Here is a 23,369-nt window from a genome sequence, read left to right on the forward strand (position 1 = left end):
CCCCGTGACTGGTGGGACAATTGCATGTCAGATGGCGCTCCCGAGGCGAGAGGCCCTGGGAGGGAGTGGCTGACGGCATGGCATGGTGTGCCATTCGGTCCCGGGGCTCGGTGCTTCTCGGGCCTGGACGCACCATGTCTCCTCTGGGTCTTTCTTCAGGGCCCTCCGGGCAAGGACGGGCTCCCAGGACATCCTGGACAGAGAGGCGAGACCGTGAGTACTCGGGTGGGGTGGGCGGGGACGTGTCTGGCCTGGGCTCTTGCTGGCAGGCTCCTCACAGGGCAACGGCTAGGAGAGACCTCCAGCCCCGGAAGGCCCGGGGGCCAGGCTGCCTGTGCGGCCTGGGGGCAGGTGCGGCCCCCTGCTGGTGTTGCTCAGAGGCCGTAAAACCGGATGGCGGGGACGGGGACGCAGCCTGGCTCCCGCTGGAGAAGTGGCCGGGAGCTTCCCCACCTGCAGCCGCTCAGCTGCGCTCCATGGCAGAACTCCGAGGGTCGGGCAATGGGCCTCACCCCCCAATCCTGCGCCTCTGTGCCTGGCCAGCCTCGGGGCTGGGGGACAGGGCTCACCGCCCTGTGGTGAAAAGGCGGTGACCAAAGTCTGGCCCTTGAGCCCTCTGCTTAGCACGTGATCTGTTGGCGTCTTTGCAAGGCTGGGATACCCTATGCCCTTGACTTTGGACGTGGGTGGGCCAGCCGCATTGCTGATGGTGTTCGGTAGAAGTGTTGATGGAAATGGGCCTTCTCCTGGCCCCCACAGCCACTTGGGGTTTGGCCCAAGCCCTAAAGCAGTGTCCTGAGGAAGGGCATACCTGTGACCTTGACCTGTGACCTTGGGGCACACCTATGACCTTGGGGCACAACGGTGACCTTGACCTGTGACCTTGGCACATGCCTGTGACCTTGGGCTGCAACTGTGACCTTGATCTGTGACCTCAGTGCACACCTATGACCTTGGGGCACAACTTTGACCTTGACCTGTGACCTTGGTGCACACCTGTGACCTCTGGCTCCAGGCTTTGACTGCCAGGGTTCAGCTTTGTCACCTTGCCTGTGTGCCCACATCACGTGGACGTACACGCAGGCTGAGGGTGGATGGAGCCGCCCCTGTGGCTGACGGCACCCACGTACGCAGGATCCCTTGGTGAGGCGGCCGCCCGGGCCTGCGTCTTTGGCACCTGCGCACCCCGTGTCTCCCTGGGGGCTGCGCCGCCCGGGCCGGCGGGCGGAGGGGAGGCCTTGGCTCCTTTGCTTGCAGAGAAAATGAGGGCTTCCCCTCCCGGCGCTGCAAGGAGACCCGCGGGGGTTTAGTCCCCGTGCCTCCTCTTCGTGGCTCAGGACGGAGGCCAGACCAGCCCTGGGCCGCTCCTCTCCCGGGAACGTGGGGCGCGTGGCACCTGCCACCCTGCCCGACCGCCCCTCGCTCCTGCACTGCAGGCCTCAGCTCGGAGACTCAGGGGTCGGGGGGACTGAGGGTCTCCTCACCTTGTCCTCCAGAGGGGTCCTCGCAGGGGGGTGCCCTTGAGGCCACTGCCTCTCCTAAGTGACAGCCAGAGACAGACTCCGCCCTCAGCAGCTGTGGCTCCGCCCTCAATGACTGACTCTGCCCTCAGCGGCTGTGACTCCACCCTCAGTGGCTGTGGCTCCGCCCTCAGTGGCCATGGCTCCGCCCTGATGGCTGTAGCTTCGCCCTCAGTGGCTGTGGCTCCGCCCTCAGCGGCTGTGGCTCCGCCCTCAGCGGCCATGGCTCTGCCCTGATGGCTGTTTTTGCCTTTGTCGTTGATGCTGGCACAGCGAGAAACAGCCAAGGCTCCCGCCCCCCGTGGGCGCCCCACCCCCTGCACTCGCCCACCACCCCTCGTTGCTGACCCCATAAGTGCAGCCCCAGATGGCACTGCCGTGAAACGGCCGTCTGGCCCACTGCCTGCAGCTGTGCGCTGTAACGCCTGAGCCCCGGAGTCCGCCGCCCGCCACCTGGGGGGCCTGGAACCAGCCCAGGTGCTGGGCGTGCCCACCCTCCCGGCCAGCCGGGCGCGGCCTGCCGCTCCCTTCCAGGCGTCCAGGCAGGGCCTCTGCACATGCGGGCCAGCGGCGCGCGCAGGGGGCCTCTCGTGAGCCCCTGCCCCCGCCCGCTGGGCGGCTGTGCCCAGAAATGGGGCCGGCGTTGCTCCAGGGCAGCTGCGTCTTCTGAAAGGACCACGGAACGTCCAGCAAATTCCCGCCCGTGCCGGGGTGGACGCAGCCCGAGGGAGACGCAGCCCGAGGGAGACGCAGCCGCTGAAGCCAGCAGGGGGCATGCGGTGGAGCCGCTGGGGCCGCAGCCGGCCAGCCGGTCCCTCCTCCGCTCGCGTTAAGCACAGCAGGACAAGTGCTGTGGCCAGGCCGCCCGCCCAGGGGAGCAGGAGGGGCCTCGCTGCATCACTGGTGGGGTGGCCCCCAAGCCAGGGGTGACACCAGGTCTCCTGGAAGACGCACGCTCGGGTGTGTCGCTCAGCGCAGGAACCCCGGGGCGGCAAGGGGCTGTGGGACCCCCGGCCTCCGTGCCCTTGTGAGATCAACACGATCAGGAAGTGGGAGAACCGGGCCCTCCCGGTGAAGTCTGGGGTAGCCCAGCAGTTGGGGGTGTGGCAGGGAGACAGCGGGGAGTCCCCTTGTGTCACGGGACTCCGGCTGGCCCCAAGGCATGGGCCCCCGGCAGACTCTTCGCGGATTCTCTCTTGCAGGGTTTCCAAGGCAAGACCGGCCCTCCAGGCCCCCCAGGTGTGGTCGGCCCTCAGGTGAGACACAGCAGCCCTGGGTTCCGTGGGTCAGCGAGTGTAGGCACCCCACAGGGGAGAGGGTCATGGCCGGTGGTCAGTGCTCCCTGTGACGCTGCCCATGTCCACACTGCTGATGGAGACTCCTTAGTCCTGCAGTGCTGGCTCCCCTGCGCTCAGTCCTGCAGTGCTGGCTCCCCTGCGCTCAGTCCTGCAGTGCTGGCTCCCCCGAGCTCAGTCCCGCAGTGCTGGCTCCCCTGAGCTCAGTCCCACAGGGCTGAGCAGAGCGTGGCGGCGTGGGGCGAGCTGCCCCAGTGACTTCCCAAGTCCCCGCGTGCAAGGCCCCTGCGGAATGCAGACCCCACGTGGGGCACGAGGACTCCCGGGGTCCCCTTCACACCCAGGAAACCCCCCAGGGTAAAAGTGGGGGACGCGCTGACCCTCCCATGGGGGCCAGGGAGGGCAGCCATGTCTACCTGGCCTTGCTGTGGGCACCAGTGACAGGGGGGCCGAGGGCCAGGATGGCTGGACTTGGAGCAATGGAACAGGGCAGGGTCAGAGGTTAACCTGCTGCCACCAGAGGGAAGGCACAGGACGCCCACGCCCGGCCCCCATCCTGCGTGTCTGCCCGTTGCATCCCGGGCAGTGCCAGCAGTGGGCGGCTGCAGGGTCCCCACCTGGCCAGCCCCGCCCCTCCCCTCCCCTCTGTCCTTGCCACCAGCAGGAGCGGGGGGGTCTGCAGCGGGCAGGAGCAGGGTCCTGTGGGGTGAGGGAGGGGCCTCAGTGGGCCTGTGGTGTCTGTGGACAGGGTGCCCCCTCCCCTGCAGGGCACTGGAGCCAGGCAGTGGTTGACGCTGATTTCCCCTGTAGGGTCCCACAGGAGAAACGGGTCCGATGGGTGAGCGTGGCCACCCCGGGCCTCCCGGGCCCCCTGGTGAGCAGGGCCTCCCGGGCCTTGCGGGAAAAGAAGGGACAAAGGTGAGTTCCTGGCTCCCCGGATCAGGCAGTGTCCTAGGGAGCGCCCCCGTGTCTCTCCCCCCGTGTCTCTCCCCCGTGTCTCTCCTAGTCAGCCCCCCCCATGTCTCTCCCCCGTGTCTCTCCTAGGGAGCCCCCCCGTGTCTCTCCCCCATGTCTCTCCTAGGGAGCCCCCCCATGTCTCTCCCCCCGTGTCTCTCCTAGGGAGCCTCCCCCCATGTCTCCCGTCCATGTCTCCCGCCCGTGTCTCCCCCCGTGTCTCCCCCCGTGTCTCCCCCCGTGTCTCTCCCTGTGACTCTCCCTGTGACTCCCCCCATGTCTCCTCCTGTGTCTCCCACCCGTGTCTCCCGCCTGTACCTCCCACCTGTATCTCCCCATGTCTCCCCTGTGTCTACCCCCATGTCTCCTCCTGTGTCTCCCCCCATGTCTCCTCCTGTGTCTCCCGCCCGTGTCTCCCGCCCGTACCTCCCGCCCGTATCTCCCCATGTCTCCCCTGTGTCTCCCGTGTCTCCCTTGTCTCCCGCCCGTGTCTCCGTGGTATCTCCGTGCTGTCTCGCCCTCTTTCCTGACCGGCGGCTCATTTCTCAGAGGAGTGCTGGGACACCACCTCCCTCGTAGCCCCGCCTCCAAGCTGCACCGGCCCCAATCCACTCTGCTCCTGGCATTGGGTGCAAAGCTCTTGCGCTCTGTGTTCTGTGGCAAACAGGAGGGAGCGGTCCCGCCCCGAGAGGCTGACAGACGTGGGAACTACTGTTTCCAGCCCGGCGCTGAGTGCTGGCTCCCACCCTCTGGTGGGGCCACCCCACCCCACCGTTAGCAAGGCACAAAGAGCCCCCTGCCGTCAGCTTCTTAGGATGGGACAGGAAGCCCAAGCCTGCCTGTCCGTGACCGCAGAAAAACAGCACAGCAGGGCCCGGGGTCGTGGCTTAAGCCCCTGGCAGTGCCGGCCTCCCCGTGGGGCACCAGTTCAAGTCCCGGCTGCTCCACTTCTGATCCAGCTCTCTGCTGTGGCCTGGGAAAGCAGAGGAAGATGGCCCAAGTGCCTGGGCCCCTGCACCCGCGTGGGAGACCCAGAGGGAGCTCCAGGCTCCCGGCTTCAGCCTGGCCCAGCCCTGGCTGTCGCCTGTGAGCGTTCAGAGCTGCATGGAAGAGGCTCCAAGCATAAACGGCCACACGAGGGCCTGCTGGTTCGGGAAGACCTCTGCGCTCCCCTGTTGGGCCCCAGAGAAAATTCTGGAAGGCGTAACTTGGGCAGGTGTAGGCCCAGGGGCAGGCTGGAAGCAGGTGCCCCAAGCCAGGGGCGCCAGGAGGAAGACCCTCCCAACTCGTTGGCCACAGGTTCCTTTGAGCGAGCGGCCAGGACCGCACTTCCCCTCGGGGCTGGGTGGCCGGGGCGGCCCAGGGCGTCTTCACTGGTGCCCTGGCTCCCGGCCGTGCCGGCTGGGCCTCCCTCAGGCCAGTGGGGGTCAGCGGTCAGTGTCTCTGTTTGCAGGGTGACCCAGGTCCTGCCGGCCTCCCTGGCAAGGACGGCCCCCCAGGACTCCGCGGCTTCCCTGGGGATCGCGGGCTGCCAGGCCCAGTGGTGAGTGAGTGGCTGGGCCTGGGCGGGCAGGGGGCGTGGCCCTGGGCGGGCGGGGGTGTGGCCCCGGCAGGCCAGCGGGTGGGGGTGTGGGCCTGGCTGGTGGGGGCTCTCCCCGCGGTGCTCTCAACCACACCTGGCTGCCTTGCAGGGTGCACTTGGACTGAAGGGCAGCGAGGGCCCTCCCGGCCCCCCAGGGCCCGCGGTGAGTACAAGTCTGCCCCAGCCTTGCCCGCAAGCCCGCCCGGCCCGCATGGCTGGCCGAACCCCCAGTGTGCACCGATGGCATGGGAGGGCCTCGGCCAGGACAGGGAGGGGACAGTGCACCCTGAGCCGTTGGCGGGGACGGCGAAGGGAGGGTGGGGGGCTGGGCCGGAGGGGCAGGGGCTCTCAGGGAGGGGACCCCACGCGCGGTGTGGATCTGGCCTGGGCCAGCGGGGAGGGGTGGGCACGGTCTCCTGGACTCCCAGAGCCGGCTGTCCACGGCTGCACGAGCTGCCCGGGCGGGTGGGCACCCTGCCCCCGGGACCTGCGCCCGTGCTCCTGGAGTCACCGCCTTCTGACCCCTCCAGGGATCCCCAGGGGAGAGAGGCCCCGCCGGGGCTGCTGGGCCCATCGGCATTCCCGGGAGACCTGGGCCCCAGGGCCCCCCAGGGCCTGCTGGAGAGAAAGGGGCCCCTGTAAGTATTGCCCTCGCCTCGGGGGGGCCTGTATGGGCTCCCCCTCCCGCTGTGTGTCCATGTCTATGGGTGTGGCCCTGTCCAGGCCCCTCCTCCTCCTCCCCCTGTGTGTCCATGTCTGTGGGTGTGGCCTTGTCCAGGGCCCCTCCCCCTGTGTGTCCGTGTCTGTGGGGTGTGGCCTTGTCCAGGGCCCCTCCCCCTGTGTGTCCGTGTCTGTGGGTGGCCTTGTCCAGGGCCCCTCCCCCTGTGTGTCCGTGTCTGTGGGTGTGGCCTTGTCCAGGGCCCCTCCCCCTGTGTGTCCGTGTCTGTGGGTGTGGCCTTGTCCAGGGCCCCTCCCCCTGTGTGTCTGTGGGTGTGGCCTTGTCCAGGGCCCCTCCCCCTGTGTGTCTGTGGGTGTGGCCTTGTCCAGGGCCCCTCCCCCTGTGTGTCCGTGTCTGTGGGTGTGGCCCTGTCCAGGGCCCCTCCCCCTGTGTGTCCGTGTCTGTGGGTGTGGCCCTGTCCAGGGCCCCTCCCCCTGTGTGTCCATGTCTGTGGGTGTGGCCCTGTCCAGGGCCCCTCCCCCTGTGTGTCCGTGTCTGTGGGGTGTGGCCTTGTCCAGGGCCCCTCCCCCTGTGTGTCCGTGTCTGTGGGTGGCCTTGTCCAGGGCCCCTCCCCCTGTGTGTCCGTGTCTGTGGGTGTGGCCTTGTCCAGGGCCCCTCCCCCTGTGTGTCCGTGTCTGTGGGTGTGGCCTTGTCCAGGGCCCCTCCCCCTGTGTGTCTGTGGGTGTGGCCTTGTCCAGGGCCCCTCCCCCTGTGTGTCTGTGGGTGTGGCCTTGTCCAGGGCCCCTCCCCCTGTGTGTCCGTGTCTGTGGGTGTGGCCCTGTCCAGGGCCCCTCCCCCTGTGTGTCCGTGTCTGTGGGTGTGGCCCTGTCCAGGGCCCCTCCCCCTGTGTGTCCGTGTCTGTGGGGTGTGGCCTTGTCCAGGGCCCCTCCCCCTGTGTGTCCGTGTCTGTGGGTGTGGCCCTGTCCAGGGCCCCTCCCCCTGTGTGTCCGTGTCTGTGGGTGTGGCCCTGTCCAGGGCCCCTCCCCCTGTGTGTCCGTGTCTGTGGGTGTGGCCCTGTCCAGGGCCCCTCCCCCTGTGTGTCCGTGTCTGTGGGTGTGGCCCTGTCCAGGGCCCCTCCCCCTGTGTGTCCGTGTCTGTGGGTGTGGCCTTGTCCAGGGCCCCTCCCGCTGTGTGTCCATGTCTGTGGGTGTGGCCCTGTCCAGGCCCCTCCCCCTGTGTGTCCATGTCTGTGGGTGTGGCCCTGTCCAGGCCCCCCTCCCGCTGTGCCCTGTCCAGGGCCCCTCCCGCTGTGTGTCCATGTCTGTGGGTGTGGCCCAGGGGGTCTAGACCGCTGTTCAATGGGAGGAGCCCAACGTGGGCTGGGTTTGTTTAGCTGTGCCGGACCGTGGGGAGCTGGCCCAGACACCTGCGCCCGGGGGAGGGGCAGCCCCCCTGGGGAGCCACATTGGACTGGCATCTTGTGTCTCCCCTAGGGCGAGAAAGGCCCCCAAGGCCCGGCTGGTCGAGACGGCCTCCAGGGCCCCGTGGGGCTCCCTGGTCCTGCCGGCCCCGTAGGCCCCCCTGGAGAAGACGGAGATAAGGTGCGGAGCCCAGGAGTGAGGGGAGGCCGGGCGGGCAGGCAGGGGAGGGCCCGGTGGTCGTGGTCCGCGCCAGGATGGACGTGATGGTGGTAGTGGGGGGCTCAGCCGACAGTGGTCCCAGCTCGGGGACGACCTCACAGCAGCCCACGGGGACACGGCCGTGGACGAGAGCCGCGTGCTGGCAGCCAGAGCGCCGAGTCCTGGGAATTCTGCACTGACCTGTGACTCCTGTGCCGCGCCGCGGGCGCTCCTGCACCAGGCGCTTCCTCCCCTGGAGACTCCCCGGTGACGGCTCCGGCTGCACACGCCGAGGGGCCGGCCCCGCCCCAGCAGCGGTGGCGGAGGTGTGACCGCCTCGTGCCGGAGCCTCGTGGCGCTGGGGTGCCGCGTGGGGCGTCCCATCTGAGGAGCAGCGTAGGTGCCCCAGTGTGGCCCGGCGCGTTCTCCACCCGCCCCGAACTGTGCGCGTGAGGCCTTGGCCTCCGCCCGCCGGCCCCGGGATGGGGGTGGTCCTCTGGGGCCTGGAGGCTGCGCGGCCGTCCCGGGCCCGTGTGACGAGGGCTCTCGTCTTCTCCAGGGGGAGATCGGGGAGCCGGGGCAGAAAGGAAGCAAGGGCGACAAAGGCGAGCAGGTGAGGAGCGGGGGGGCGGTGACGGGGGGGGCGGGGGGGGCGGCGGTGACGGGGTGGCCGGGGGGGGGCGGCGGTGACCGGGGTGGCCGGGGGGGGGCGGCGGTGACCGGGGTGGCCGGGGGGGGGCGGCGGTGACGGGGTGGCCGGGGGGGGGCGGCGGTGACCGGGGTGGCCGGGGGGGGGCGGCGGTGACGGGGTGGCCGGGGGGGGCGGCGGTGACCGGGGTGGCCGGGGGGGGGCGGCGGTGACCGGGGTGGCCGGGGGGGGCGGCGGTGACCGGGGCGGCTGGGGGCGGCGGTGACCGGGGTGGCTGGGGGGGGCGGTGGTGACCGGGGTGGCTGGGGGCGGCGGTGACCGGGGCGGCTGGGGGTGGTGGTGACCGGGGTGGCTGGGGGGCGGCGGTGGCCAGGGGGGCGGTGGTGATGGGGGTGGCTGGGGGGGGCGGTGGTGACCGGGGTGGCTGGGGGCAGCGGTGACCGGGGCGGCTGGGGGCGGCGGTGACCGGGGTGGCCGGGGCGGCGGTGGTGACCGGGGTGGCTGGGGGCAGCGGTGGCCGGGGGTGGTGGTGACCGGGGTGGCGGGGGGTGGTGGTGACCAGGGTGGCGGGGGGCGGCGGTGGCCGGGGGGGCGGCGGTGACTGGGGTGGCCGGGGGGGCGGTGGTGACTATGGGTGGCCGGGGGCTGGTTAATGGGGCCACATGGTGGCGCCACGCGTGACACACATGTGGGGTGATTACCGACATCGTGCGTGGTTGGTAGGACACGTGGCCTGGCTTTTTTTCCTGGGGCAACGTCTGTGTGCGGGGGCACTTCAGAACGTTTGTGGAAAAGCCGAAGTTAGAAGTTTAGTTTATTTTGGTGCAAAAAAAGGCTGAATCCACGCAGTGTGCTCTCACGAGCGCCTGTCCCGGCGGCACCAGCACCGTCGCGAGCCTCGTGAGCCTGGCGTGAGCAGGAAGCCCCGGGCCAGGGCTCCGCGGAGGACGCAGACTCAGCCCCCGCCCCCGGAGCCGCGGAAGTGGGATGTCCCGGATGTCCCGGACGTCCCGGATGTCCTGGATGTCCTGGCTGGGCCCAGGCATAGCGGCCACGCCTCTGTGCTGGCCTCGGGCTCTGCTCCCTTCCGGCCAAGCCCTGTCCCACGCCCCTGGGCTGACAGTGACCTGTGTCTGGGGACAGCCCGGGAACAGGGTCACGGTGGAGTCCAGCCACGGAGGAGCAGCGTGGCCCCGGTTCCTCCTGGCAACACGGGGCCTCGTGAGCTCCTGTCATTGGGGCTGCTGTCCCCACCACCAGCAGCGGCAGGCTTGGCCGAACCGGGACCCACGCGGCCCTCAGGGCCGGAGGTGTGGCCAGCGCTCCCTCGAATGCCTCATCTGAGGACGGAACCCACGCACGGCCCCTGACGTCGGCCCTGGGGCTGCCCGGTCCACACCTTGGCCAGGATCCACCTTCCCCGCCTCACCCAAGCCTCTGCCTTGTCCCCTGCAGGGTCCTCCTGGGCCAACAGGTCCCCAAGGCCCCATCGGACAGCCAGGCCCCTCGGTGAGTGCTTGTGGCCAGAGACCCCCACCCAGGGGACCCCCACCCAGGAGACCCCACCCAGGGGACCCCCACCCAGGGGGACCCCACTCAGGAGACCCCCACCCAGGAGAACCCCACCCAGGAGACCCCACCCAGGGGACCCCTACCCAGGAGAACCCACCCAGGGGACCCCCACCCAGTAGACCCCCACCCAGGAGAACCCCACCCAGGAGAACCCCACCCAGGGGACCCCCACCCAGGGACCCCCACCCAGGGGACCCCACCCAGGAGACCCCCACCCAGGAGACCCCACCCAGGGGACCCCCACCCAGGGGACCCCACCCAGGAGACCCCCACCCAGGGGGACCCCCCACCCAGGAGACCCCCACCCAGGGGACCCCCACCCAGGTGGGCCTGGTTGCCAGGAGCTTGCCCTCACCACGGCCGCACTCTGTCTCTGCAGGGCGCTGACGGGGAGCCTGGGCCCCGTGGCCAGCAGGGCCTCTTCGGGCAGAAAGGAGACGAAGGTCCCAGAGGCTTCCCCGGGCCCCCCGGGCCGGTGGGGCTGCAGGTAACGTGGTTACCACGGCGCATGCGGGGGCCCTGCTGGGCTGTCGGGGGGGGGGGGGGCGGCCGAGAATTGCTGCACACCCAGGGCATCCACCGACGCGTCGCTCCGCCCCTGGCTCTGCCCGCCCCCTCAGCCTGCTCACTCCACCCCCCGGCTCCACCCCCACCCCGGCTCTGCCCGCCCCCTCGGCCTGCTGGCTCTGCCCCCCCCCACTGTGCCCACCTCCCCAGCGCCCTCGCTCCGCCCCCTGGCTCTGCCCCCACCTTGGTGCCCTTGCTCCGCCCCCTGGCTCTGCCCCCACCTTGGCGCCCTTGCCCCGCCCCCGGCTCTGCCCGCCCCCTCGGCCTGCTGGCTCTGCTCTCCAGCTGTGCCCACCTCCCCAGCGCCCTCGCTCTGTCCCCAGGCTCTGCCCCCACCTTGGCGCCCTTGCTCCGCCCCCCGGCTCTGCCCGCCCCCTCGGCGCGCTCCCGGTGCAGGTGCATGACCTGTAAGAGAAGCCCGACAGGACACGCGTGCCCCCTCGGCAACAGCAGACACACGACTCGCCGCCAGCCCTGTCTGTGTGTGCTTGTGCACACAGATGCACGCGTGATCTTTGCAACATGGAGTCGCGTGTGGCGTGTGTACCGAGGGTGCCGTGTCGGTGGCCGTTGGGCCGCTTGCTCCCTTGGGCACACGTGGTCACATGCCCTGGACCTGGTCCACCTTGACACCTGCCTGCCCTTGGCTCCTGGGTTTAAGTGTTCCACAGAGCAGGGCCACACGTGCCATGCGTGGCCAGGCAGGGAGCGGGGCGTCCCCGGTGTCTGCCGTGAGCCGTGTGGAGCCACCTCTCACTGCCTCTCTCTCCTCAGGGTTTGCCGGGCCCTCCTGGTGAGAAGGGTGACACCGGGGACGTGGGCCAGATGGTGAGTGCGGGGGGTGTGGGCCCTGGCCACGGAGCCCCTTGCCCTCGAGGGGAAGGTGGCCTCCTCCCCGGGCTCAGCGGCTCCCCTCTTCCTAGGGCCCCCCTGGTCCCCCCGGCCCCCGAGGACCCTCCGGAGCTCCAGGCGCCGACGGGCCCCAAGGTCCACCCGGTGGAATAGGAAATCCCGGAGCCGTGGGAGAGAAGGTGACGCCTCTCGCTGCAGCTGCAGCTGTGGGAGGGAGGGCGGGGGTGTGCGTGTGCCAGCTCTCGCGTGTGCGTGTGCTGATTCCTGGGCTTGCATGTGTGTGCACACGTGTGTGCGTGCACACGTGTGTGTGTGGCAGAATCTGCAGGCTTCCCCAGTGGCGCGTGGCCCCGGCCGCGCCCTGCAGCCCAGCTCCTGTGCCAGAAGCTCCACCCCTTGTCACTCGATCTGGTGGACGTTAGGCCCAGACCCTCAAGATGACCCTGATGGGCCTGTGTGTGTGCGCGTGTGTGTGCTGTACACGCGTGGTGAGGCTTGTGCGTGCCCGGGTGTGGTGGGTGTGGCGGTGCCATGATCTGGGCCCGCGTGAGCGCCCGGACCTTGGTGTGTGGGTTCCCTGGACAAGAGGGAGGCGTGGCTGTGGCTGTGCGTGTCCGGGGCCCCCCTTCCGCCCTCAGGATCCCCAGGGCAGGGGTGGCGCCTGCCTCGCTCCGGGCCGTGGGGTCCGCGCCTGCTCCTCTCGGCTGCCCACCCCCCGTGCTCCCCGAGCGCCCACCCTGACCTGACATCTGCACTTGGGGCCCCCACAGCGTCCCTGTGGCCCGGATGTGGCTCCAGCGCCCCCTACTGGGCCCGCTTGGCCCCCTAGAACACCCCGTCTTGTCTCCTCAGGGGGAGCCTGGCGAAGCTGGTGAGCCCGGCCTTCCCGGAGAAGGAGGCCCCCCGGTGAGTGAGCGGGCGTGGGAGAGGGGTGGGATGTGGCCCAGGGAGTGGGGGTGGGCCCTGACTGCCTCAGTTTCCCCATCTGTGAAGTGGGGGTCACGACCCAGCCTCGGCCCGGCTCACAGAGTCTGTAAGAGGAGAAGCTGCTGTGGGAGGGGGCACTGAGCTTATGTCGTGTGCACACGTGTGTGGTGCACACGTGTGCACACGTGTGTGTGCGCACGCAAGACCTTAGCATGGCCACCAGCAACCAGGGCCTGCTGTCATTCCCCGTCGGCGGCGTCCAGGCCGTCACAGGCTGCCCTGAGTCCAAGGGCGCTGCTGTCACCCCAGGTTTTGAAGGCCCCTAGGAGTCAGACGGGGTCATCGCAGGCAGCCAGGCGGCGGCCCCTGGCCCAGGAGCACCTGGGGGCTGAGGTCCCAGGGCTCCGGCCACTCCCTCCGTCTGGGAACCGTGGGGCCGTGGGTGCGCCTTGCGGCCCCCACCCCCGTCCTGAGCCGGGAAGGGGCTCTCCCCGAGCCAAGCTCAACCTCGGCCCCAGATAGCTCTGGACGGCCAGGGCGGTCATGGCCAGTGGAGGAGCCGGCACAGTGCCCCCCCAGCCCAGCGCCCGCTCCCTGGACGGCACTCAGAGCTGGGCGGGCTCATGACGGGGAGGGCAGCGCTGCCCTGGGCACCCACGGTCGGCCCTGAGACGGACGCTGGCCTCTTCCTCCAGGGCCCCAAGGGCGAGCGAGGCGAGAAGGGCGAGGCAGGCCCCTCGGGTGCTGCCGGACCCCCCGGGCCCAAAGGCCCTCCCGGCGACGATGGCCCCAAAGGCAGCCCGGTGAGTAGTTCGGGGAGGCCGTGCCCCCGCACCCCAGGTCTCCCCACGCTTGGGACGCTGCTTCCTGGGGTGGCTCTCTCAGGCCCTGGCTGAGCCGCAGAGGTGGCGCCAAGTGGGCAGAGACCTGGGAGGCAGGCGAGGCCCGTGGCGGCCGGAGCTCCTGGCCCAGCCGCCCGCCGAAATGGGCGCGCAGCGGAGAGCGGCTCTGGCTCTTCTCACACCGGGGTGGAGGTGGGGTACCACAGAGAACCTCGTTCTAGCAGCCTGGTTCTGGTTTCAGCCTGAGCGCCTGCTCTTGGCCGGTCTGTGACCCCTGCCTTGACCTCCGGCTGCCCGTGCTGTCTGGAGCTGGACGGTGTGTTGTGGGCGGCTCGGGGTGCTGAAGGCCTGGGCCTCTGTCTGTCTCCTCTCCAGGGCCCTGTAGGATTTCCTGGTGACCCCGGCCCCCCTGGAGAGCCTGGTCCTGCGGTAGGTGCTCGGGGGCTGCCGCCCGCCCTGCCCACCCCTGCCAGCCACGGTGTCCCCTTGCTCCCCCCCGGGTCTCGGCACCCCTGTCCTGAGGATTGGTGAAGGCGATGGCCTCTCCTGGGGTGCTGGGTGTTGGCCCCGCAGTGGCTTTGACCTTGGAAGGGGGGACTGGGCTGGAGGGGTGGGGCCTGGGGGTGACGTCCAGGGAGCGGGAAGAGACTTGGTTTTGTCCTCTCAGGGTCAAGATGGCCCCCCTGGCGACAAGGGAGACGACGGCGAAGCGGGGCAGACGGTGAGATGCTGGTGTCGGGGCTCCTCTGCGGGGCCGCCGCTGCGTGTTCTGGGCTTTGCCGCTCTCGGCTGATTTCTGAGAGCAAACCAAACCCAGGGTCCTTGCAGCGATGGTTCCTGGCTGTGCTGGGGCCCGGGGCCTCCCTCTGCGGGGGGCCGACAGCCCCGGGGCCTCTTCCAGCCACATCCACGCGATCCACACGCAGCCCCATGGCCACGGGAGCACAGCCCCAAGCTGTGGGTGGGGTGGGGGCAGAGCTGGCTGTCACCCAGGCTCTGAGACACAGCGGGCCTGGGAGAGGGAGTCGGAGCCTGAGCGTCCAGACCCTCGGCTGCCCGCCTCCGAAGCCCACGACCCCTGGGAATGGCCTGGACCCTAACGGTCTTTCTGTGTCCACAGGGATCCCCAGGCCCCACTGGCGAGCCTGGTCCATCGGGACCTCCTGGAAAAAGGGTAAATAAAGCGGCACGCGTGTCCCCCTGCCCCGCCCCGCCCAGCCATACTAGCCGGGGGCCCTGGGTGCTCCGTGCAGGCCGAGCAGGGGACACCAGGGTCCAATTCTGCTCCAGACCCGGCCGTCAGCTCCCACGCTGCCCGCCAGCCCCAGCGGTCAGTCCCGTGGTGGGAGAAAAAGACACCAACCCAGACGCTGCTTCTGCCCTGGGCCAGGCCTCCCTGTGGCCAGAAGAGGGAGGAGGTGTCCGTGCTTGCGGGCCGTCCAGCACCCACCTGTCGGCTGGCAACAAGCCCCCTGGCACACAGCAGCAGCCTCGTCCCCAGGGCCCGGGGCAGCCTCCCGCCCCCGTGGCCCCTCGCACACTGGCCCGAGTCCGCACCCTGAGCTCCTGACCCGGCTCCCTCGGGCTGAGCTCACCACCTGCTCCCTTGCTCCTTCCAGGGTCCCCCCGGCCCCGCGGGCCCCGAAGGCAGACAGGGAGAGAAGGGAGCCAAGGTCAGTGCTTGGCGCCGGCTCGGTGGGAGGTGGAGGGGCTGGGGCTCAGGGTGGCACCCAGGGAGGCGCCTGCTGGAGGGGGCAGGTGGGGTGTGGGAGCTGGGGGAGACCGGGCCGGCCGCACCTCTGAGAAGGAGATGCCAGCAATGCCCAGCGTGGGCAGGGAGGTGGCCTCGTCCCTACGGTGAGCCTGGGGCTCCGCCTGGCACGCCGGGCACCGTCTCTGCAGGAGGGCTGGCACCGCGGCCTCCACCCAGAGACGTCCGGCATCGGCTGAGACAGTGGAGGCCTTTATGTCCCTGTGCCTGCTCCCGCGTGGCGGCCGCGGCCACCAGGGCCACCATGGCATGGCGGTGTCTGGTGCGACCAGCAGGGGGCTGCCATGAGGCCCACAGAGCCCTGGGGAGCCCCAGCTGCCGGGAACCAGACCCCAGAGGCACCAGGTTTCTGAGCCAGTGCCTCCCCCGCCACCCCGCAGGGAGAAGCCGGCTTGGAAGGCCCTCCTGGGAAGACTGGCCCCATCGGCCCCCAGGGCGCCCCGGGCAAGCCTGGCCCCGACGGGCTGCGGGGAATCCCCGGGCCTGTGGTGAGTACACGGGCGTGGGGGAGGGGGCTGCAGGGTGGCAGGTTCAGGGCGCGGGGCTCACGCCCGGGGTCTCTGTTGCAGGGTGAGCAAGGTCTCCCGGGGTCGCCAGGCCCCGACGGCCCCCCGGGCCCCATGGTGAGTGACGGCCGCAGGGCGGGAGGGCAGGTTTGCCTCCGGTGACCCCTGTGATGTGGACTTTGACACCCCACCTTCCCCCCCAGGGGCCCCCCGGCCTCCCCGGCCTCAAAGGAGATTCCGGCCCCAAAGGTGAAAAGGTGAGAGGGCGCCCGGGTTCCCTGTGGGTGTGGCGCCCGAGGTCTCCGACCTCTGTGGCTTGGGTTTGCCGGGCACCTGCTGTGGGCGGGGACAGGGGCCCCGAGAGGCAGTGAAGGGTGGGCGCCCGCAGAGCTGGCAGAGGGCGGTGCGGGCCAGACCCTCGCCGGGGAGTGGGCGCTCCCCTGGGACGCGTGGGAGCCGGGCCAGGCTTAGTCCACTTGGCTCCCTGAAGGGCGCGTTCTACAAAGACGCCACGTCTCGGGACCAGAGCTGGGCGTGGGGAAGCAACAGAGACCCCACTTTCCCTCCCGGGGTGACGCCCGTCCGTCCCCGCCGCCCACTGCCTCTCCAAAGCCCTTCCAGAAAGTTCTGTGGGCCCAGGGGAAAGACAGAAACCCGGGCAGCCGTGCCACGCCCACCGCCATCTTGTCGGTTGTCAAACTCTGCGTTAGCTCCTCACGTGGATTTCCCCGGGGAAAATGTGTGGGAGGAGGGGACACGCGTGCACCCGCTGCCACGCGGGAGGAGCCCGGCGGCCCCCACTGCACCTGCTCCTGCTCCTGGTGTGTCAGAGCCGCCTGGCTCTCCTGCCCCGGCTTCTGCGTGGTTCGCTGGCGACTCGGTGGCGTCCTGCGTGGCCGCCCCGACCAGGGCCCCCTCGTGACGTCCTCGTCCCACAGGGTCATCCCGGCCTCATCGGCCTCATCGGACCTCCAGGAGAACAGGGAGAAAAGGGTGACCGCGGTCTCCCCGGCCCCCAGGGCTCGTCCGGTCCAAAAGGAGAGCAGGTGCGTGAGCAGCAGCTGCCCGGTGACGCGGGGAGCACCGCCCGGGCTGCCGCACTCGGTGGGGCGGCCCGGCCCAGCAGGGCGTCCTTGCACCCCAGAGCCTGGTGGCGCCTGCTTTGCACGTGGGAGCTGCTGGTGGGGGCGGAGCCAGGCCTGCCGTGGTGTCCCAGCCCTGGGCGCCCCCTCCTCGTCACCGTGGTGGCCCTCGGAGCCGTGGTCTGGGAAGCGGCGCGGGTGCCGGAGGCAGGAGCGGAGTGGAGGGGACCGGCGGCTGCGCCTGTCTTTGGCTGTCCCTGTAAGGGCGCGGTCCTCGTGGCGGCCCTGGGGCCTCACCACGAGCACCTGGGGGCTCCCGGGGCCCCGCTGGAGCCTGCTCTGTGTGGGAGGGGCCGGCAGCCCCGGGGATGAGCCGAGCACTGGACAGGACAGGACGCAGGCCCCTGCTTCCCCTCTCGACCCCCGCCCCAGTGGGGACGCCGATGCCACAGGCAGAGAGCGGGGAGGGGCCCGGCTGGGGCGTTGGAGCGGTCACTCTGTGTGTCCAAGGGGCCGACGTTTCCCAAGTGAGGCCCCGTGGCCGGTGACACAGGCATCCCTTCCGGCCTGGGCAGCAGCGTGGGGGTGTCACCCAGCGGCTGCTGTTCCGACCACCCCAGGCCAGCCTGGTGCAGCCGGCCCGGCCTTGGCGAGAGCCGGACCTGGGAGGGAAGGGGCCGTGTGGGGGTGGGCAGGGGGCGCTGGCGGCAGCCGCGTGTGCAGCGCTGCCCAGGGCAGGCCGTGACCTGTGCCCTCCTCCTCACAGGGTATCACTGGTCCTTCCGGCCCCATCGGGCCCCCAGGGCCCCCCGGCCTGCCGGTATGTATCTGGGGGGACTTAGGGGGCCCCATCCTTCCCGGGGGCGGGGCATCTGAAGGAACCAGGAAGTCACATGAGACGGCTGGGATGGGGCCCCGGCCTAACTCACCCGACAGACTTGCAGTCCCAAACTTCAGATGCAAAGAGTGGGGGTGCGGGCCCAGGCGGGGAGGCGGGCCAGGAGCCCCCACCTCTGGCGCCCCGGGAAGTGGACACTGGTCTGCGGGCGGCCCCAGCCTTCCCAGCCCTCAGGAGCCGGCCCCACCCTCTGGGCTCCCGCCTGGGCCTCCCCTGCATTCCACAAGGATACCCCCCCGGGGCCCTGGGGCCCCACCTGCCCCAGCCCAAGTCCACGTGGCCCAAGGCGTCCCCGGCCGCTGTGAACGGACCCCTGACCCCACCACGTGCCGTGGACGAGGGCAGGGCCTCTGAGCCTGGACAGGCCTTCCCCTCTCACCGGGTGGGAGCTGGGTGGTCCTTCCCCACCTGGGGAGGGTGGCCGGCCCACCGCTGTCTCCTGCTGGTGGGCGGCGGCCTCGCCCAGCCAGACAAGTGCAGGGTGGACTCGGGGGAGCTGGGGCCCTGGGGGCGGGGCCTGGGGGGGTGGGCTCTGCCCATGAACGTTCCTCCCTCCACCCCACAGGGTCCTCCCGGTCCAAAAGGTGCTAAGGGCTCTTCGGTAAGTGACGCCGCCCCTGCCCCAGACGCCTGGACCCCGGTGGAGGCTGCTTCCCGCCCGGGTCTCAAGGTCCACTCAGCGGGGGCCTCTGCGCCCTGGCACCTCCGTGAGTAGGGCTCTCTTTTCTCTCTCTGCAGGGCCCGACCGGTCCAAAGGGGGAGGCAGGCCAGCCAGGACCCCCCGGCCTGCCCGTAAGTCGCTGTGGAAGACGGGGAAAGGGCAGGAGCTGCAGCCGCCCCAGGGGACTCAGGAGGCATCCCGGGGAGGGGCAGCGGGGGCTTGTTCCAGGGACAGAGGCACAGCCCCAGTCCAGAGAAGGACCAGAGCCCGGAGAGGAGAGACCGATGCGGAGAAGGGCTGTGCACACGTGTCGGGGGAGGGCCCCGGCTAAAGCCCGGTGCGGGGTGAAGCCGGCCGTGCACACTCTAGGGCACGCCCCCTTGGGGGTGCAGTCTCTGGACACGGTCCCTCCCTCCGTGGCCTCCCGGGAGCACTTGGGTCCTCCGTGAGCAGGCGCCGGTTCTCCTGGTGGGCCCCGGAGGCAGGGTCACCACTCCGCCGCGAACTGGCCGAGAACTGAGCTTTGGAGTGGAGACAGGGAAGGCCTCCCCTGCTGGGAGCTCGGGGGCGGCCCTGTGCAGGCGAGAACAGCGCAGACGCGTGCGGAATGTTCCGGGGACACGCGGGGAGCAGGGTGATGCTGGGATGCCCAGGCGAGGCGGGAGCAGGCCAGGAGGGGCCCCGCTGGGGACGCCCCAGCTCCACGCCTGGCCTCTCCCACCCACCGCCGCCCCCTGCTCCTGCCCAGGGCCCCCCGGGCGAGGTCATCCAGCCCCTGCCGATCCAGGCCTCGCGCACGCGGCGCAACATCGACGCCAGCCAGCTGCTGGACGACGGGGCCGGCGAGAGCTACGCGGACTACGCGGACGGCATGGAGGAGATCTTCGGCTCGCTCAACTCGCTGAAGCTGGAGGTGGAGCAGATGCGGCGGCCGCTGGGCACGCAGCAGAGCCCCGCGCGCACCTGCAAGGACCTGCAGCTCTGCCACCCCGACTTCCCCGACGGTGAGGCTTCCCGCGGCTCCCGGGCTCCGCGGGCCAGGCCCAGGCTCTGAGGCCGGACAGACCGGGACGCCGGGCCTGCCTCGGCCGTCCCCTGGCGGGCCACCTGCCTGACCGGGGGCCTCGACGTCCCTGACCCACACGGGAGCGTCTGCTGTGAGACCCCTGTCATTCTGGAACATTCTCTGACCTCTGTCCACCTCCAAGTGGGCTGGGCCCCGCCCCCGCCCCCGCCCCCGCCCCCACCCCCACTCCCCAGAGCAGGGCCCCCAGGTGCTTCCTGCTGCAGCCGTGGTCTCGGGGCCTGGCCCGGGCCTGCAGCAAAGCCGGATGCGGGGGTGGGGCATCACGGCCGGGCGGTGTAGCCGGGCGGCGTCTACAGGCGCCCCGGGCGCAGCTGGCCTGACTCCGCTGCTCCCCCTGTGCCCGAAATCCAGGTGAATACTGGGTGGACCCCAACCAGGGCTGCCCCAGGGACTCCTTCAAGGTCTTCTGCAACTTCACGGCGGGCGGCTCCACCTGCGTCTTCCCCGACAAGAAGTCCGAGGGGGTGAGTGTCCCGGCCGGCCTCCCGCCCCCGCGGCCCCAGGGCTGCAGGCTTTGGAGTCGGGTGTGCGTTTCTTAATTCGTTTGAGAGAGAGCGAGACGGTCAGAGAGAGATCCTGTCCGCGGGTTCCCTGCGCTGGGCAGGAGCCAGGAAGCCCGCGGGGCTCCCGCGTGGGTGGCGGGGCTCAACACTTGGGCCGCCACCGCTGCCGCCCAGGACGCCCGAGCAGGGAGCGGTCAGGGGCTGCAGGGGCTCGGTGGCCGAGCACAGCCCAGAGGCGCAGGCGCGAGGCGGGCGGCTGCCTCCCCTGCCCCTGCCCACGGCCGCCGAGCGACTCGGTTTCCCCGCCCGAGAGCCCCGGCCGCTGTGAGGGCCCTGTGGGGCGGGCGGAGCGGGGCCCGGAGCCCCCCCAGAGCTGCCGCCTGCCCGATGCTGCCTTCCACGGGCGTCTCACCGCCCCCCAAAGTGGGACGTGTGGTCCTGCAGGGTTTGCGCTGTGCGGCTAGGTGCCGAGTCATGGGACTTCGCGGAATGTCGCCCAAGTGGTCCCCTCCGGGGCCGGCGGGGCCTCAGGTCCGCAGCGGGAGTGTGTGTGCCCGTGCGGCAGGTGTGTGTGTGCGTGTGCAGCAGGTGTGTGTGTGTGTGCCCGTGTGGCAGGTGTGTGTGTGTGTGTGCCCGTGTGGCAGGTGTGTGTGTGTGTGCCCGTGCGGCAGGTGTGTGTGTGTGTGTGCCCATGCGGCAGGTGTGTGTGTGTGTGTGCCCTGTGGCAGGTGTGTGTGTGCCCGTGCGGCAGGTGTGTGTGTGCGTGTGGGGGGGTGCGTGTGTGTGCCCGTGTGGCAGGTTGTGTGTGTGTGCACCCAGGGGTGCACGTGTATGGAAGAGTGTGTGTGCACGCATGTACATGCAGGGTATGTGGGGGGGTTGCACGTGGGGCAAGTGTGCATGGAAAGATGAGTGTGCACATGGGGTGGACATGTGTGCGTGGGGCGGCTGTGTATGGAAGGTGCGTGTGCATGGATGTCCACGCAGGGTGGACATGAGTGTGCATGGGTGTGCACATGGGGGCTCATATGTGTGGATATGTATGGGGTGTGTGTGTGCTGTGCGGGAGTGGGGTGGACACTTGTGTGCACATGGGTGGGCACGTGTGTGTGGATGTGTGGATGTGCACATGGGTGGGTGTGTATGGAAGGGTGTGTGTGTGGACATGCACGGGGGGTGGATGTGTGTGGATGGACACGTGTGTGGATGGACATGTGTGTGGATGGACCATGTGTGTGGATGGACCATGTGTGTGGATAGACAGTGTGGATGGACACTTGTGTGTGGATGGACACGTGTGGGTGGACATGTGTGTGGATGGACTGTGTGGATGGGCACATGTGTGTGGATGGACACGTGTGTGTGTGTGTGTGGACGGACATGCCGGGGTGCATGTGTGCACAGGCGTGTGCTGCTGTTCCTGCAGGGGCCACCTTGGCCCAGAGCAAGGAGCAGGACGAGGTCTCTGCGTCACTCACTGGGAAGACGACCGGCTCTGCCCTGGTCGGCCTGAGCAGACCCCGCCCCCCCCCGGGGCCATGATGCCCTGGACCGGCTGGTTCTTTCTTAAAGAAACAAAGGTTTATGTGTTTACTTGAAAGAGAGAGAGAGAGAGAGAGAGAGTCCATCTGCTAGTTCACTCCCCAAATGGCAGCAACGGCCGGAGCTGGGCCAGGAGCCAGGAGCTCCATCCGGGTCTCCCACGCAGGTGCAGGGGCCCGAGCACCTGGGCCACCCTCCACTGCTTTCCCAGGCCACAGCAGGGAGCTGGACCGGAAGTGGAGCAGCCGGGACTAGAACCTGCGCCCATACTGGATGCCGGCGTGGCAGGTGGCGGCTTTATGTGCGGTGCCACGGCGCCGGCCTGGGTGGCTGGTTCTTGTCACCACCCCGTCACGTTTGGACCCCACCGTGCAGTGTGGGGCCGGCCCAGCGCCCGTGTGCTGCCCCCGCGTGCAAACGGCCCTGCCCCCGAGAGAGCGGCTCCTACAGGAGCCACTGAGCCTGCCCCGGGCCCCGGCCTGCTGGTCCCTGAGTCACACCGTAGTCACACCGTAGTCACACCGTAAAGGTGGCTGGAGGCGGCACTGCCGGGGCCACGCCCAGCTGGAGGCGGCCCGAGCTGAGCGGGGTGGGGGGGACGCGAGATCCGTGGGGGCCCTGCTCCCCCGCAGTTGCTTTCTGTCCTGCATTCCCAGCCACGGCCCCCACGCCACAGGCAAGGTCACGGATTCTACTTCCTCCCGCGTGGAGGCCCAGAGCCAGAGGCGGCCAGGAAGGGGCTTCTCCTTGTCCTGCGGCCCTCTGGCCTCTGCTGGGGAATCCCCAGAGCCAGGCTTTCCTGGCGGCCGGGCGGCTGCTTGCCACTCCGCGGCCTGGGGCCCCGGTGGCCAGTCCACCCACGGGCAAGGGGGGCCCCAGCCTCCTTGGACCCGGAGGAGTCGGAAGCGGGAGCCAGGGATGACCCCAGGCCTGCCCTGTTCCCCACCCCCCACCCCGGGATCGGAACCTGATTGGCAGCAGCTGTTTGGAGTCGAGTGGGGCTGGGCCGGGAGGCCGACCAGGCGCCCCTCCTCCTGCAGTGGCCCCGTCCAGCTGCTCGGGCACCAGGCCAGCCCGGAAGGGGAGGCGAGGGGAGCCAGCAAGGAAGCAGACCCCTGCCCGCTCACTGTGAGCGCTCGGGGCCTGGGTCGCAAGCAGAGACGCCCCCATGGGATCCGGGACCCAGGCTGGGCCCAGGCTGAGCCCAGCGGCTCCCCACCCCCACCTACAGCCGCGGTGCCCATCCCTGCCTGCAGCCGGCGCCTCACGGTCCCCTTCTTAGAGGGGCGGACGCGCTCGGCCGCTGTAATGAGGGGGTGGGCTCTGCCCTGCAGTTCCCAGAGGCACTGGGGGGTCCCTGGGAAGACCCTGCCTCCCCCCAGCACACGCACACACATGTCCCTGCCCATGAGCAAACCTCGTCTCTCCTCCTCCACCCCTTGCTGGCGGCTCCCCCAGCACCCACAGCCCTGGGCAGTCACCCCAGGGGCTGTGTCCCCACCCCCAGCACCCACAGCCCTGGGCAGTCACCCTGGGGGCCGTGTCCCGCCCCCAGCACCCACAGCCCTGGGCAGTCACCCCGGGGGCTGTGTCCCTGCCCCCAGCACCCACAGCCCTGGGCAGTCACCCCAGAGGCTGTGTCCCTGCCCCCAGCACCCACAGCCCTGGGCAGTCACCCCGGGGCCGTGTCCCTGCCCCCAGCACCCACAGCCCTGGGCAGTCACCCCGGGGCCGTGTCCCTGCCCCCAGCACCCACAGCCCTGGGCAGTCACCCCGGAGGCTGTGTCCCTGCCCCCAGCACCCACAGCCCTGGGCAGTCACCCCGGGGCCGTGTCCCCGGCCGGGCAGCACGGGCGGGCCTGGGGCAGGGGAGGACAAGTAACCCCGTAACCCTCTCCCTCTCTGTTTCTCTCCCCTGCCCGCGCCCGCCGCTCCTCGTGCAGGCCAGGATCACTGCTTGGCCCAAGGAAAACCCAGGCTCCTGGTTCAGTGAATTCAAGCGCGGGAAGCTGGTAAGGTGGCCTCCGGGTCCCCTGCGGTGTGGTTTCAAGCTGCCCGTCTCGTATCTTGCAGAGTAAAATGGCCCGCTGGCCCAAAGAGCAGCCTTCCACCTGGTATAGTCAGTACAAGCGAGGCGCGCTGGTGAGTGGTCCCTGGGCTGCCGCACGGCTCTGCATGCCCGGCCACGCCTGCTGCTCCCCTTGGCTGGACCGCTGCCCGTCACGTGACAGCAGGGCTCCGCGAGGGTGTGGGGGCCTTGCTCCGCCCCCCAGCACCACCTG

The 23,369-nt window shown here is 70.2% G+C and overlaps 1 protein-coding gene across 2 annotated transcripts in view; it reads left to right on the forward strand.

Moving 5' to 3' along the window:
* COL5A1 (collagen type V alpha 1 chain) overlaps positions 1-23,369 on the forward strand; it is a 102,733-nt gene that overhangs the window by 71,246 nt on the left and 8,118 nt on the right. Inside the window, exons 37-64 of one of the 2 annotated variants that reach the window (XM_070066680.2) lie at positions 160-213; positions 2,723-2,776; positions 3,626-3,733; positions 5,223-5,312; positions 5,461-5,514; positions 5,882-5,989; positions 7,503-7,610; positions 8,188-8,241; positions 9,733-9,786; positions 10,229-10,336; positions 11,191-11,244; positions 11,340-11,447; positions 12,121-12,174; positions 12,891-12,998; positions 13,413-13,466; positions 13,705-13,758; positions 14,158-14,211; positions 14,657-14,710; positions 15,189-15,296; positions 15,378-15,431; positions 15,518-15,571; positions 16,253-16,360; positions 17,163-17,216; positions 17,860-17,895; positions 18,033-18,086; positions 18,704-18,959; positions 19,394-19,506; positions 23,031-23,099. In XM_070066680.2, the coding sequence (XP_069922781.1) occupies positions 160-213; positions 2,723-2,776; positions 3,626-3,733; positions 5,223-5,312; positions 5,461-5,514; positions 5,882-5,989; positions 7,503-7,610; positions 8,188-8,241; positions 9,733-9,786; positions 10,229-10,336; positions 11,191-11,244; positions 11,340-11,447; positions 12,121-12,174; positions 12,891-12,998; positions 13,413-13,466; positions 13,705-13,758; positions 14,158-14,211; positions 14,657-14,710; positions 15,189-15,296; positions 15,378-15,431; positions 15,518-15,571; positions 16,253-16,360; positions 17,163-17,216; positions 17,860-17,895; positions 18,033-18,086; positions 18,704-18,959; positions 19,394-19,506; positions 23,031-23,099 (2,238 nt within the window). Of the gene's footprint in view, positions 1-159; positions 214-2,722; positions 2,777-3,625; positions 3,734-5,222; positions 5,313-5,460; positions 5,515-5,881; positions 5,990-7,502; positions 7,611-8,187; positions 8,242-9,732; positions 9,787-10,228; positions 10,337-11,190; positions 11,245-11,339; positions 11,448-12,120; positions 12,175-12,890; positions 12,999-13,412; positions 13,467-13,704; positions 13,759-14,157; positions 14,212-14,656; positions 14,711-15,188; positions 15,297-15,377; positions 15,432-15,517; positions 15,572-16,252; positions 16,361-17,162; positions 17,217-17,859; positions 17,896-18,032; positions 18,087-18,703; positions 18,960-19,393; positions 19,507-23,030; positions 23,100-23,160; positions 23,230-23,369 lie in introns of both variants that reach the window. The other variant, XM_070066679.2, reaches the window with a different exon arrangement.

Source organism: Oryctolagus cuniculus, chromosome 1 (genome assembly GCF_051225735.1).
Source record: "Oryctolagus cuniculus isolate XC-2025 breed Fujian yellow rabbit chromosome 1, ASM5122573v1, whole genome shotgun sequence".
NCBI lineage: Eukaryota > Metazoa > Chordata > Mammalia > Lagomorpha > Leporidae > Oryctolagus > Oryctolagus cuniculus.